Below are 15,850 nucleotides of genomic sequence, written 5' to 3' on the forward strand. Positions count from 1 at the left end.
AATTTTTGCTAACGAGTATTTTTTTAAAAAATAATTTATTTTTTTTGAAAATAGATAAAATTAATATTAGTTAATACAAAAAATTTAAAATGGATTAAAGAAGATATTTTTTAAAAGTTAGAAGAGAGGAAAATGAACATTTATAAAATAAAGAGGAGTCTAATAATAATAATAATAATAATAATAATAATAAAAAAGCGGGTTAACAGGACCGCGACTGTCTGACTGATAAGCCGCTGGTAGTGTCGTTTCGTTCGGTTTAGCCGTTTAGGGTTTCTCTTGTCCAGCGTCTCAGCCTCTGTCTCTCTTCCCTTTCTCCTCTCACTCGCCTTTCCAACCCCGTCGCAGTGCCAGTCTGCCACCGCCCTTGCTTCGTTGGAAGGACCGAGAGAGGTTTCTGCTCTGCCGTCGCTGCTTCTTCTCCCCTCGCCGGAGGTTTGTCACCGCTCGCCGAAGCTCGTTTGTATCGTTGCTGCTCTCTCAACTCTCGCCGTGAATTCTGTCCTGCTTGAGTTTCTCCTCTCGTTGGAGCTCGTCGGCGTTGCTGATTCTCGTCACCATACTCGTTTCTATGCTTCTCCTCGCTGATTCTGCTCTGCTTTTACTTCTGGTTCTCGTCGCCGTCAGTTCAGGTAGGCCTCCGCCTCCCTCTCAGCCACAATTCGTCCCTTCCCTGTCCCTAGCCCTAACTCTTCCATTGTGATTCTGTGCTGATTTCATTGTTCCATTGAATCTGTTATGTTGTGTTCTGATTTAGGGTTTTCTCTTGCAATTGAATCCGTTCTGTTCCGACGCTGAGCCTGCGCTGGTTTTTTCTTTTATCACACTTTAGTTTTAGTTGTAAAACATGAGTATCCAACAAGTTATGGTGATGGAGAATCGAAATGTGATGACGATTGAAGAATTGAAGGACCACGCCCTCTTTTGTGGTTTATTGTTGAATTTGTTTACTGTTTGAATTGAAGGATAACTAATGTGTTGCTGAATTTGGTTTCAAATTGTGCTTTATGCTTGATCTTATGTTGATTTAATGTTTTGATGGGCGGGTTATCTTCCTGATCTTATGAGAAAAATGAGTTTGGCACCCCATTGCCATCCCTACTCTCTCTATATGTCTATCTCTCACATTCTAAGAACCTTAGTAGTGGATTAAAAACAAAAATTGGAAATTTTCATTCACATCATCAATGTTTACCTATCTGCAAAATCCTTTTTTCATTAACTTTTGTTGCCAATGACCATCTTTTTCCTTCAAATCTAAACAGAATTCTGAGCAGCAGTGGTTTTGCTGGCAATGGGAAATTTGCTGTAGCTTCTATTCCGCACTCTTGATAGTATAGTGAGATGGAGGCTCAAATTCATCAATTAGAGCAGGAAGCTTATTCTGCTGTCTTACGTGCTTTCAAAGCACAATCTGATGCTCTTACTTGGGTATATACCTCATTTAATTTTCGAAATCTGTTTTATTATCTTTACATTTTCTAGCTTTGGAGATATATTAACAATATATTATATATGAATCAGGAGAAGGAAGGTTTGATAACTGAGCTTAGGAAGGAGTTGAGGGTTTCTGACGATGAACACAGAGAACTTCTTAATAGGGTTAACGCTGATGAAATTATCCACCGGATACGGTATTGTAATTAGTTGAACAGCTGCAATGTTGTTGCAATGCATATAGTGAGACACAGAATTTTATTGATTAAATTGTTTTACAATGTTATGTGATGAAAATACAATCAGTGAATGGAGACAAACTGGACTTTACCAACCTGCAAGGCGCAGCACATCTCAACCTATTCATGACGTTTTACCCAGTCCAAGTATTTCTGCTCCCAAAAAGCTAAAGACATCCCATTCGGTACCACTTTTTCTTGTATAATATATTATGTTGACTTTAACAGCACTGTTTCTATGTTCAAATTAACAACTGCAATTGTAGGAGGTATTATGAACCAGAGGCTAAAAGCTGAATAATTGAATTGCAATTATCTTCATTACTAGAGAAATACATAGAAAAAAAATAATGACTTGACATCTGTTTGGTTTTGTATTTTCTAAAAATTTTGGCACAGGGTGGTCAATCGTTGCCTACTCCGTCTTTGGGGAGGCCTGGGCCTTATCCTTCTGCTGGAGCCACTGGGGCTAGGCATTTCATGAGCCGCAGCTCTTCGAATGCTCTTGCATCTAATGTACCTTCCGAGGCCGCAGCTTTTGATCCATTGATCGGGAAGAAAGTTTGGACTAGATGGCCTGAAGACAACCACTTCTATGAGGCTGTTATAACTGATTACAGTCATACCGATGTATGTTTGTTTTAATAGTTGTAAATGTCCTTAGTTTTTAATACATATATTTCTCATGGTTAGTTTCAGTTCCTCGTTTAAGGTGAATTAAGTGGACAAGTCTAATGCTTCCACATGTAAGATATCATAGAAAACTATGATTAATTAGGATTAGTACCAAATCCTGTAAGTGCAAATCAGGTTGTTTTGAATAATTTTCTTGGTTAAATTATCAATCTTTTAAGATATACATATATTTTTTTTCTTTGCAGGGTCGGCATGCTCTGGTTTATGATATTCGTACGGCAAATGAGACTTGGGAATGGGTTGATCTCAAAGAGGTAATTGTTTCTTTTGATTTGTTTTATATGATCATTACTAATCAGCCTTGAATGGTTTATGTGTAAAGCAATAGTGAAAATTCCTTAATGAAAAGGAGAGACATTGAACCAGTTGATATTATTATCAAAGTTGTACTTTCGAAGATGACAACCACCACCACAGTCCTATTGTTGTTATTGTTCTTTGTTATTGATATTTTTAATTGATGCTTTCTATCTTTACAATAAATTTGTGAGCCAAGTCATATGCACCAAAAGGAGAATGAGAAAAATGTTTGAAGAGTAGCAGGATAGATCATACTTTTATTATGTTAAAATTTACTGATATAAATAAATAAAACAACAAAAATGATTTCACCATTTCCATCCAAAGATGTATATAGCTAGTGAATTAGTGGATGTGTATTTGTTAGAGAAGATCTTGTGTTAAAGACAATCACCTGCAGATCTCTCCTGAGGATATACGATGGGATGGTGAAGATCCTGGTATACACCGTAGAATTGGAAATAGTGGGCAAGGTCGTGGAGTTAAAAAGTTCTTTAGTCGTGGTGGTGATTCTTTAGGCGCAGGAAGAGGGAGAGGACCTAAGCAGCTCAGAAAAGAATTTCTCCCGCGACAAAATGGTGTTGGAAAGAGAGTTTTGGATGACATTGAGTTGCTGAATACAGAATCACTAGTTAAAGAGGTAGGTTTTTAGATATGCTGTAGCAGTCAGTATGCTATGATGAGAAAAATAGGGAAACTCTATTACTTATCAACAATAGTGATGTTTTATCAGGTTGAAAGGGTTTTCGCTGCGAGTCCTCCTGATTCAGTGGAACTTGAGAAGGCAAAGAAAATGCTGAAAGTGTGATCACCAACCGTCTAGCATTTTCCTTCTTTACATTGTCACCGTGCATGGTTATTATACTCATCACTGTATTTACTGTATTTATTGTTTTTTTACAGGAGCATGAGCAGGCACTTGTGGACGCAATTTCAAGGATTGCAGATGCATCTGAAGGCCAAAGTGGTAGTAATTAGATGTCTACATATTATTGCAGCATACTGTTGCATTCTCAAACCCATTCCTTTTCTTTTTTATTCAATAATAAAAATTAACTAGGTTTGATCAATTTATTCTTGTATGGTTCACAAGAAAAAAGGTCTTAGCATCTTGCTTTGGTGAATCTCTTGTCTTCTCTATGAAAAAATTAAATTAGTTGAGATAATTTAAACAGAAGTTATGTGTGGTGTACGCTACTATCTCTTATGTTTTGGATCAGTAAAATGTTGGGGTACAGAAGTAACAGAAGTAACAAATGATTGGGCTTCTTAAAGTATTGTTGGGGTGTTTGAAGCTTTTTGTTTGATACTAAGGTTTGGGATTAGGTAGCGCAGATTGATCTTTGTTGTATGCTTACTAAGAATAGTTATTATGGCTGTAATCTGTGTAACTATTTCATTATTTGCCTTGTTTACAGAGGGAGAACCGTACATACATGGACAAATTGAATCAATGGACAGAGGTTGAAGACAGCACAGAAACTGGTTGCATGTTGGAGCAAAAGTCTTTTGAACATAAATCTTTTTCTCGCATGAAGTCTTGTGGCAAAAGTCAAATTGTATGCACTTGTAGGACTTTAGATGGATCGAGTAACCAAGATGATATGATGATGATGCACTTTGTCTATCATGTATTTATTTTAACCTTTCCCTGACACTTGTCACTGAAAGGTGCTTGTATGTGCCAGTTTTGTCCTCAGTGACAATCAGGATTCAGAAATATAGATACTAACATTATTAGGCACATATTCAATGTTCATGCAAGTGTAAAAGAATGCAAAAGAAAAAAGGGGTTCGATGTATGCATTGTTGTTGATATCTGGATTGGCATGGCTGTTTCAACTAGAAAATTGATTTGGTTCGAAAATTGGTCTGAATGAACCAGTTATTAAACTGACATGAACTAAACATAAACGGGTCTGGGCTGGTTTTGAATTGAAATAAACTGGCTTATCTTTATGTATTTATTTAGAGGAGTTTAATTTTGATGCAGTGTAAAGTATTTTATAAAGTTGTGTAATTATATCTTTTATTTTGAATGATCATTCATACAGTTAATGTGAAAAATAGTTATTTTTATTGATGTATTACTTACACTACATTAAAATTAGATTTTTATTTAGAGAAGAAAAAACAAATAATAAATATAGCGAGTCCTCCGGGTACTAAACATGACAAGGTCAAGTAGGAAATCGTTAAGTGGTGTGTTTGTGATTGCCTAGTGTGCGAGTTTTTAATGTTGTATTGTCTAGGATTGGGAGTACAACGAGCCCTACGTCACTGTTCGTTTACAAGTTGAGTTTTATGATCACAAACTGCGAATATCAAATTCATGATCAATTTTGATTGCTATTGCCTGTTATGGCCTCACCGGTTCATCAATAATTCAATATACACATTCCCGTAGCAGCAAATTAAATAGCAAAAAATTTGATCCCCGTAATCCAAGAGTGTTGAATCAACTTCGTGACCTTTTAAGTATTCGTCCTCTCAGCGACCAGTCTTCTACTGTGCCATGATTTTGCAGTTCTTAAGTGACATTTTCTTTGGCCTTGAAGATAAGTTCACGCGGAAGTTAATTAACTTTTTTCAAAGATTTTCAATAAAGTTAATCCTGAAATGCAGTTGATTGGCTTTGTACATTTTCAAACATCTCAGCTGAAAATGGTAGGCGATTTCGTTGGTTACATGACAGTACATTGTTATTTTCATCTTTGTGGAAACGTTTGCCCGTTACCATGTTATTTATAGAGGAAAAAAAAAAAACAAAAAAAGAAAAGAAGAGAAAACGCAACTGTCAGCAGGAGTGCTCTTTAACAACACACTTCAATTTATTGAAACACAGTTATAAACTAAACAGAAACTGGAACATAATAAACAGGCAAACAAGATATGTGACATAGTAGTATAGTACTAAGGGCTACACAAACTAAACAATGAAACAAGTCACAAAGGCAGCCTAATTACAGATTCACACTTATTAATTTCAATTGAAGTTAGACCCTTTTCCATGGGCGGCGGTTGCACCCATGCCTGTAGTTGGACGTGCCATTGGTTGTCCATCACCAGCAGGCTCAGACCCAGGCCCATTTACATCAGTGGACTTAGTGGCAGGCCCAGTGGTGCTGTACGGAGCTCGGTCCATGTGGCCAGCCATGGCGGACATTTTGGCAGCAGCGTTGTGCTCGCGGGCCTCATGCTTCTCCATGTCTGCCTGTTGGATCTTCTCTTCTTTCTTGTGTGTTGCCATCTCCTTCTGTATCGGATCATGAGTTGAAATCTTCTCAGCCTATTGAAAGTTTGAACCACACGCAAAACAAAAACAAAAAGGACATATCTGTTAGTTCCAAATTTGAAACAATGTTCAAGTAAGATATGTTCTCTCAATGTATTAAATTTATCTAATAAAACCATAAGCATAAAAGTAAAAAGATTGTCAAAAAAAAAAAAATGCATAAGAAAAATAGAAATTCATGTGTAATTATTTTTATGTAAATTACTTGTTGTGTCAAATCATTTACATCATTCAACTTTTAACTTTGCATCATGTGACAATTTTTGTTTCATTTGAGCATTCTCTTTGAACATTCTCTACAATATCATCATGATCATCGTTATCATCATTATCTTCAATAATAATAATAATAACAGTATGGATAACAATTCGGAGAATAAAAAGGGAAGAAGCAAGGATATATATATAGTGGGTAAAATTCATTCAAGAGGGGATGGATCAATCAATTAAAAAAAATTATTTTTATTATTAATTAGAAAATAATTGAAGAAATAAAAGGAAAAAAAGAAAAACCTTCTCCGTTACAGTGGCCTTGGTCTTCTCTAGGCCAGACTTGGCAGAGGCGCCAATGTTGGCTGCAGTTTCCTTAACGTTCTCTACTGCTTTCTTTGTTGCCTGCATTTTCTCAACTTTTCTTCAACACTCGGTTTTATTTTTCTTTATGTCTGATCTTCTTTTGTTTCGATATATTTGGTTCAGGCATGGCATTATGGCATGCCTTTAAATAGAGTGAAGTGACCCACTCTCTTTTTCACAAGTGTCCAGAAGTGACACGTGGCAAATATCGTAGTGGCAATTGAGTTTGAGTCACTATTTGACACTAAACTGACGTGTGTATCTAGACAATTTACCTACATGTGAAGTTACGAGAAGGAGAAAAGATTAGGGATTAGCTGTTTAAGTTTGTGTGGCGGGTTGTACACTTGTACTATTTTAGAAAATTATATACTAATACTAAATATAAAAAGAGTATACTTTTGATATATTTGTAAATTATTTTACACGGCATCTAGTAATATTTATTTTTTTTATGATTATTTATATCGTTAATATAAAAAATAATTATTTTTATTAATATAATATTATGTAATTTAATATATATATAAAATTATTATTTTAATGTATATATTACAATTAAATTTATATAAAAAATATTATGAACGTATAAAAATTAATTATTATATATTTATATATAAATAAATATTTTTTTAATTTATTTTAATATATATTTTATATCAAATATCAATTACTAATTTTTTTATATACAAATATTATGATTGATTAAATATATATGAATTTTCAAAATAGAGATTTGACCTGGAAGCTTGTGGGATTAAATGAACTAGTTCATTTACCTTTTTCTTAATTGTTTATGTTTAATTAAAACTAAAAAGAAATTTTAGGTCAAATTTTATATTTTAATTGAGTATTGAACTGAAATTTGAGATTAGTCCTTCCTGAGTCAGATTAAAAAATATTGTGAACAATAAAATTTGAGATATTTAAGTTAGAACTTAAGATATTTATGTTATATTAATAAAATATTGTTAAAAATATTCTTTAAAAAAAAAGAATATGCTAAACAAGTCAACCTATTTATTTTGAAAATTAACGGTTAATTGACTTAAGTTTCTTAAGTTGTGTTTAGAAGAAAAATTAAAACTAAAAGATAAAGATTACGAGACAGAGATTAAATTAAGTTTTTGTATTATGTTTGGTATAAAATATACAAAATTAAGTTATATATCAATATTTATTTGGTTCAAGATAAATATGGAGATTGATGGTTATCAGTAACTAAGAGAAGGGGGTTGAATTTTAGCTTTTTTTTTTTTTTTGCTGAATGTAAATTTTGCTTTTTCAAAGAACTTCAGGAGATATTTTTACTTTTGTCTCGTGATGAGTTGAGAGACATTTTCATTTTGTCTCCTGAGTAACAGAAATAGAAGTGAAGTAGAGAAGAAGGAATAACATACAGATGTATCTTGGTTTAGCAACTTAGTGCCATGTAGCCTACATCCAGTCTACATCACAATTGTGATGAAATTTCACTATCTTTAAACAGATTAAAATCACCAATTCTTTCCTAGGATCTACCCAATCCTATCTGTGACAAATCTAGATTCTAATCCAATCTAAATTTGACTAGACCTCAATCTAACTTTCAATCGCAAAGTGCTGACCCAACTTGTAAAGGAATCCTCACAAGATCATGAAACAAAATAGAAAGATGTATAAAGAACTTTTGAAACATCTTATGACTTTTTCTCCTAGTTTAACTCACTGCTTTTACTTCTCATTGGTTTTTTCTTACAAACCTCACTATGTTTGTCTTTTTTAATGATACTCAGACAAATTAAACTGAGAAAAAGAAAATATTAAATAAACTTCATGAAGGAGAAGAACTCAAACAGCTTGGGTAGTTATGAGAATGAACTCTATGCTTTTTATTTACTCTCCTTGTCTTCAACCCTTGGTCATTCACCCTTAATATATAAGAGTGAAGCTTCCAAGGTTGAATCACGTTCAACCTTAACACTGTCTTCTTCTCCATCATCAGAGACTTGTAGTGGCTTCAGCAGAGAGGAGAGAGAAAAATGACTCTATTGCATGCAACTCACCTTTTCTCTCTCTCATCCTTTTTCTTCAAGCTTCTTCAATCTTAACCGTTGAGCTTGCCTTTGACCCCAAGTTTTGATTTTGAGCGTTGATGTTCTTCTGACTGTGGTTGACTTCAACTTTTTCATGGTTGCTTCTTCTGTACTTGAGACTTTGTTGATTTCCTTCTTCATTTCTTGGTGTAGCACAAATGGAGGAAGATGCTTTTTGATATGGTCTGTTCGTGAGTGACTAGCTTCTTGGTTATAACCCTTCCTTCTTGCTTCATTTTGGCAACAAGCTTTTTGTCCTTCAAAATTTCATAGCCTCTGCACTTTCTTTTTTTTTCTTTCTTTTTTTCTTTCTTTTTTTCTTTCTTTCTAAGTGAGTGATGTGACCGAAGTGAAGAGATAGAAGGAAGAAGAGAGAACTTTTTGGCTTTCGGTAAAAGTTTCAATGGAATTAATTGAAATGAATTTGGGATTCAAGTAACCAAAAGTGGGAGTAACTGTATAAGGCTTGTGGTCTCTTGGGTTTATTTCTTTAATTCCTCATACTTGGTTTATGGGCTTGTGATTGGACTTGGCTTAACTTTGATAAACCAAAGTGTATGGAATAGTTGGGTCATGTTTCCAAAACTTATTTTCCTGCATGCAAGCATAACACGATCATATAAACACTTAATAATTCTTTAATAATGTTTGTTCATCATTTTAATTGAATATTAGTTTTTCGAACTCAACAATGTTTCCCTTGATGACAAACATGATTAAAATGAATTGAAAGAGATTAGGAGAGGAAACTTCCCTTTGATGATGCTCCCCCTTTCTTTTTATCACTATGCTCCTCCTTAATGTGTGCTTTGATTAACCTGATTAGAACAATATATTCATAGAGGTAATGCCTATGTTCAAATAAGACATGTGTTCCTTTGATCAGGCAAAAGTGACCCAAATTAAAAATTTTAAAAATTGTAAATCCTTTAAACAGAACAAAATTGTAATAAATAATTGCTTTATGTTATTCCTTAAAATCAAGGTAGAGAATTCCAACTATATATACAAAAACTGATCCAACAATAAATTAGTAATCCAATTCAGAACATGACAAAAATTATAATCCAATCAGTCACATGTTTAGATGCTTTAATCAAGAGGCATAGGAGACAAATTAGAGCAAGATAAAAACAAACTGAAATAGAGCTCAAAACCAATTCATTTTTATTCTTTTGGTAAAATTATAATTCAATCAGCCACATGTTCAGATATTTTAATCAAGAGACATAGGAGACAAATTAGAGCGAGATAAAAATAAACTGAAACAGAGTTCAAAACCAATTCATTTTTATGCTTTCTTCCCTTTTTGACATCAAGGAGGGATACCTGCAAGCACAAATATTCAATAATGCAGCCATAATATTAAGTCATGCATATCAAAGAGTGTGCCAAAATTAAAGTTATTACATTCATCCACAGAAAATAAAATTCAAAATAAATTAAAACAGTATCATAGTTCCAAACTCAGAGGCAATATAATAGAGATCATTTAGAAGCAGCAAAGAGTAAAATTAGGCATTAGATTTTAGGGGTCATCCTCTTTTTCGGAAGGTGCTAGATCCTCATCAAATGAATCCAGGTGCTTTAGAAGTATAGCAACCTTATCATGAGATTTCTTTCAGGATTTTTCATTTTGCATTGCAAGTTTTCGAGCTTCCTTACTTGATTTGACCATTTGCTTGGTCATTGAAGCAAATTCTTGAAGGACATCCTTAACAACTCCTGAGAATAAGTACTTGTAGGAATCAGATATACCAGCAACTGAGGGAGAGGGAAGGCTCTCATCCTCACTTTCAAACATTGCTGAAGCCTTAGTGCCCTTGACACTTTTACCTTTTGCTTGCTGAGGTACACTGCCGTCTTTTATAGTAGACACCTTGTTCTCAACTGGCTCATTACTCAAATCAATATCAAAATATTCAAAAAGACAAGTTAAGAATATTCCATAGGGAAGAAAACTCTTTTTATCATTTTTGACACAATCCCACATGTGACGAATCATAAGATATGAAAAAGAAATAGGGATGGAGTTCAAAATAGCATAGAGTACAAGAGTGTCACAAACTGTTACCCTTTGATAGGATCCATTTTGAGACATGATAATATGAGTGATGATGCGATGTAACAGAGTCCTAACAGGACCTAGGACCTTGTGTGTGGGAGTTGTGCCATCTATGGAAGAAAAATTTTCACAGATTCAAGCCAGGACTTCTTGGTGAGAGATGCCAACTTGGTTATCCCATTTACCAGACATATACACACTTACCCCCTATGTCTTGATATCCAAGGGCTTCACTAATAGTGATAGCATTCAACACAAACTGAGTATTTTTAACAAAAGAGTGGAGTTCCTCTTCATGAAAAAGTAGATTTGCATAAAACTCACGCACAAGGTTCGGATAGACAAGCTTTCTAATGTTGAAGAGGTTGGTCAATTTCAGATCATAAAAATTAGTTTTAAAATCAATCCCTTTTTCAGACAGAGCATCAAGATCAACGACAAAAGAAGAGTAGAGAGTTCGGTTTGAAAGAACTTGTTTATGAAATTCATAGTCAGTGCAACTGGCAAAATGATGAGGATCATAATGAGAGTGTAATTTACCATACTTTTGTTTGAAATCAAGAGAGTCAAGATTAGAAGGCTCCCTGATATTTTGAAGTATGGTTCTTTTCGAACCCCTAGAAGGACGGTTGCTTAGAGCAGAATGACTGGAGGGATGCGGAGTGGAACGGCGAAGAGGTGATGGAGGTTGGTGCTCTTCTACATGCATGGGCCCTTTTCCTTTTCCTCCTTTACCACGAGAGGATTCAGCTTCCTTTCACGCTGAAGGTGCTTTTGGATGAATGACTTTTCTAATTATAGACTCGGATGGTTGGGAAGAATGAGAAGAAGACGAATGGGAGTGAATGTGAATGTATGTGTGTGAATGGGATTGTTTGGAGTGAGAAAGATTTTTAGGAGGCATGAAAGCTCCGGTACTTCTTCTTGTTGCAATCTTCTTTCTTATATTGAAAAGAAAAGAGATGGTGTAAGGGAGATAGAGAGCGACGAAGATGGAAAGTGGAAGAGCGAGGCTAGCATTGATAAACCATCATTAATGCTGAGTAGAAACCTTATCTTTTAAAGTAAAAACTTTTAATGAAACGATTTTAAAGAAAAAGATTTGAATTTTAAATTAATGCATTTTGAAATGACAAGTCAAGAGGAATGAGGAGAGTTTCTGATTGACATGACTTGATATGAAGAAGAAAGAGAAAAACATTTTCAATAAAAATTTATGATATTAGAAATGAGCCCCTTTCATATGAACAAAATGTCTTACTGAAACCCAAAGGTAAGAGTATACTGGACTGTTGGAGAGCAGTTTTTCCAGTTTTCTTATTCCCAAGATTCTTGAGTTTTGAGAAATCCATGTTGAGAGGAATTCATTACTTGCCTAGTTTTGTCTCCCTGCTACTTGTGAGACAAAACAGAATAGAGAAAAGAAAAAATTCAATTAATTCATAGAATTGATGTCAACTATTCCCAATGCAGTTCTCAATCTGCAGAATCTTTTTTCACATTTTGGCTTAGTGAAGATATCAGTCAATTGTTCTTCGGATTTAACAAATTGAATCTCAATAGTTCCCTTTTGCACATGTTCCCTAATAAAGTGATATCTAACTTCAATGTACTTTGTTCTTGAGTGTAATACATGATTTTTCGAAATATGTATTGCACTCATATTATCACAAAGTAAGAAAATACTATCAATTTTTAGTTTGTAATCTGCAAGTTGAGTTTTAAGCCAAATGAGTTGTGAACAACGAGCGGATGCGGATATGTATTTAGCTTCTACTGTGGATAGAGCAACTGTGGCTTGTTTTTTACTTGACCAAATATTTGGGGACTTTCCAAGAAAGCAACACATTCTCGAAGTGCTTCTTCTATGCACACGATCACCCGCATAATCTGCATCACAATAACCAGCTACACAAAATTCATTAGTTCTAGTATACTATAAGCCAAGGTCAGATGTGCCTTTTATATATCTAATAATTCTTTTAATGGCTGAAAGATGTGATTCCTTTAGGTGAGATTGAAATCTAGAGCATACACTCACACTTTGAACTATGTCCGACCTAGAAGATGTAAGATACACGAGTGATTCTATCATTTCTCTGTACCATGTTTCATCAACATCTTTGCTATTCTCATCTTTGTCAAGTTTTGTATTTGGATGCATAGGAGTACCCATAAGTTTGGAGTTTTCTAAACCAAAATTCTTTATCAATTTTTTGGCATATTTTTCTTGGTGAACAAAAATACCACTAGGAGTTTGTTTGATTTAAAGTCCAAGAAAGAATGTTAGTTCTCCCATCAAACTCATTTCAAACTCGCTAGTCATTAGATTTCCAAACTCTTCACATAAGGATTCATTTACCGATCCAAACACTATGTCATCCACATATACTTAGACAAGTAAGAAATCATTATTAGATTCTTTAATAAATAGAGTAGTATCGATAGTACCCCTTAGAAAATCATTTTGCATTAAGAATTCACTAAGCCTTTCATACCAAGCTCTTAGAACTTGCCTAAGGCCATAAAGAGCCTTGGATAGTTTAAAAACCTAATTAGAAAAATCTTTGTTTTCAAAATCGGGGGTAGAGCTACAAATACTTCTCTATCAATAAACCCATTCAAAAAAGCACATTTGATATCCATTTGAAATATTTTAAACCTTTGTGGGCAGCATAAGCAAGTAGCAACCGAATAGCTTCCATTCTTGCTACCGGTGCAAAAGATTCATCAAAATCAATTCCCTCTTCTTGATCGTAACCTTGGGCCACTAATCTAGCCTTGTTACGAACAACACTACCATCCTCATCCAATTTATTTTTGAAAATCCACTTGGTATCCGTTACTTTCTTATCATTTGGGTAAGGTACAAGAAACCAAACCTCATTCTTTTTGAATTAACTTAACTCTTCTTCCATGGCCTTTACCCAAGAGGGATCTTCAAGAGCTTGTCTCACATTTTGAGGCTCTAATTGGGACAAAAAAAAGCAACATTGTTGGTTTCGACTTTCTTGCTTGAGGATCTAGTATTGACTCCTTAGGATGGATCTCCAATTATAAATTCGTGAGGTTAGTTCTTCTAGAACTTTCATTCCCTAGGCTTTTGAGATGAGGTTTCAACTCGGCTTTGACTTGGTTCTACATCATTCATCGTCTTGGTTTCTCTGGCATCATCAGGAGACAAAAATGAAATGTCTCTTTCATTTTGAGGAGTAGGTTCAGAACTGACATTTTTCATAGAAGGACCTGAATTGACTTTATCTTGATTCACTTGAGGACTTCCCTCATCTTCATTTCCTGCATCATCATCTAAGACAGTACTTAGTATGAAGTTAGTATCGCAAAAAGACACATGTATGGATTCCTCAATAGTTCTATGTTCTTGTATGTAAACTCTATAAGTTTTGGTATTGGTTGAGTATCCAACAAATAAACCTTCATATGATTTTGGATCAAATTTTCTAAAATTGTCTTTGTTATTAAACAAAAAGCATTTGCATCCAAATATATGAAAGTACTTAAGATTAGGGGGAGTTCCTTTCCATAACTCATAAGGTGTTTTCTTTAATCCTTTTCTAATTATGGTTCTATTTAGGATATAGCAAGTTGTGTTCATAGCTTCGACCCATAAGAATTTTGGAACATCTTTCTCACAAAGTATTGCTCTAGTCATTTCTTGGAAACTTCTATTTCTCCTTTCAACAACCCCATTTTGTTGAGGAGTTCTAGGACATGAACAGTTATGAGAAATTTCAAATTCATCACAAAAATTTTCAAAATCTTGATTTTCAAATTCCTTTCCATGGTCACTTCTTATGTGGGCAACTTTCAAATCCTTTTTCATTTTGAATCTTTTTATAAAGAGAAGAAAATGCATAGAACACATCATTTTTGTGAGCTAGGAAGAGAACCCATCCGAATCTAGAGTAGTCATCAACCACCACCAAGCCATAATTCTTACCTCCTAAACTTTGAGTTTTAGTGGGACCAAAAAGATCAATGTGTAACATTTCTAATGGCCTTTTGGTAGAGATTTCATCCTTGAGCTTAAAAGAAGATTTTGTTTGTTTGCCCAATTGACAAGTATCATAAGTGATATCCTTGTCAAACTTTATGTTAGGGATGCCTCTAACCAAATTCTTCTTTACGAGCTTGGAAATTTGATACATACTTGCATGTCCCAATTTCTTGTGTCAAAGCCATTTTTCGGATTCTATTGAGGTAAAACAAATTACATTTTGATCTATTAAATCCTCTAGAGTGAATCCATACACATTGTTACATCTTTTTGCTTAAAAAAAACACTAGATTTTTCACAAATAACTAAGCAGTCTAATGTTCTAAATATAACCAAATATCCAAGATCTCACAATTGACTAATGCTTAGTAAATTGTGTTTCAAACCGTCAATAAGAAAAACATCATTTATGAAAGATGAAAAATTTTTACCCACTTTACCTATGGCCACTATCTTTTCTTTGCCATTGTCACCGAAGGTTACAAACCCTCCATCATACTCGTCTAGCTTGATGAAGAATGTAGACCTTCCAGTCATATGCTTAGAGCATCCGTTGTCCAAGTACTACATGTTGTCCTTTCTTTTGGACGCTAGGCATACCTACACAAAAATCTCAAGTGACCTTAGGTATCCAAATCTCTTTGGATCCTTGTATGTTAAACCACCTCTTTTGCTCGAGACCATTGTAGTTGCCAACTACTTTGTACACTCTGTCTCCAATCATTCTTTCACTTATGAAACATTGAATAGGAAAATGTCCATCCCAATTGTATAAATGACAAAACCTTTTTTACTGTTGTTTTTTCAGATTGGTTAGGTTTTGAAATTTTATGTCATCCGAAGTGGATGCCATATTTAAAAAAAAATTTTTCTCAAAAACAATTTCAGATTTCTTATGAAAACCCAGACCATCCTTATCATAGAGAGGTTTTTGACTAGCCAAAAGTTTATTCAGATTTTCAGAATTTTGAGCAAAGTTAGCCAAATCCTCTTTAAGGCTTTTTATTTCTTTGTGAAACCTTTCATTTTCTTCAAAACAATTTAAGTATGAAATCACAGAATATTGTTTCTCACAACCCTTAAGTTAAGCATTTAGCCGCTTATTTTCTTCAACAAGATCAACAACGGTTTTGGCTTCCCTTAATTTAT

General features: G+C 34.2%; 2 protein-coding genes across 3 annotated transcripts; one reads left to right on the forward strand and one right to left on the reverse strand.

Annotated features, from left to right (window-relative positions):
* Window positions 1-204: 204 nt before the first annotated feature.
* On the forward strand, window positions 205-4,474 carry LOC107618290 (protein EMSY-LIKE 1). 2 transcript variants are annotated; one of them, XM_016320308.3, is made up of 10 exons: window positions 205-632; window positions 1,266-1,431; window positions 1,525-1,634; window positions 1,744-1,861; window positions 2,076-2,306; window positions 2,558-2,626; window positions 3,073-3,312; window positions 3,406-3,474; window positions 3,576-3,639; window positions 4,091-4,474. In XM_016320308.3, exons 2-10 carry the CDS (start codon window positions 1,345-1,347, stop codon window positions 4,138-4,140), a joined length of 1,038 nt encoding a protein of 345 aa, XP_016175794.1. In that variant the 5' UTR covers window positions 205-632; window positions 1,266-1,344; the 3' UTR covers window positions 4,141-4,474. The 2 variants fall into 2 exon arrangements, 1 of the variants encoding a protein (XP_016175794.1); XR_001615186.3 differs by having other exon boundaries at window positions 216-632; window positions 3,392-3,474.
* Window positions 4,475-5,519: 1,045 nt separating this feature from the next.
* On the reverse strand, window positions 5,520-6,653 carry LOC107616551 (11 kDa late embryogenesis abundant protein). Its single transcript, XM_016318503.3, has 2 exons — window positions 6,481-6,653; window positions 5,520-5,961 (listed from the first exon to the last, which is right to left on the reverse strand). Exons 1-2 carry the CDS (start codon window positions 6,586-6,588, stop codon window positions 5,659-5,661), a joined length of 411 nt encoding a protein of 136 aa, XP_016173989.1. The 5' UTR covers window positions 6,589-6,653; the 3' UTR covers window positions 5,520-5,658.
* Between the last annotated feature and the right edge of the window lie 9,197 nt (window positions 6,654-15,850).

The sequence above is a fragment of the Arachis ipaensis genome, chromosome B9, assembly GCF_059453495.1.
Source record: "Arachis ipaensis isolate K30076 ecotype BB chromosome B9, ASM5945349v1, whole genome shotgun sequence".
In the NCBI taxonomy this organism is placed as follows: Eukaryota; Viridiplantae; Streptophyta; class Magnoliopsida; order Fabales; family Fabaceae; genus Arachis; species Arachis ipaensis.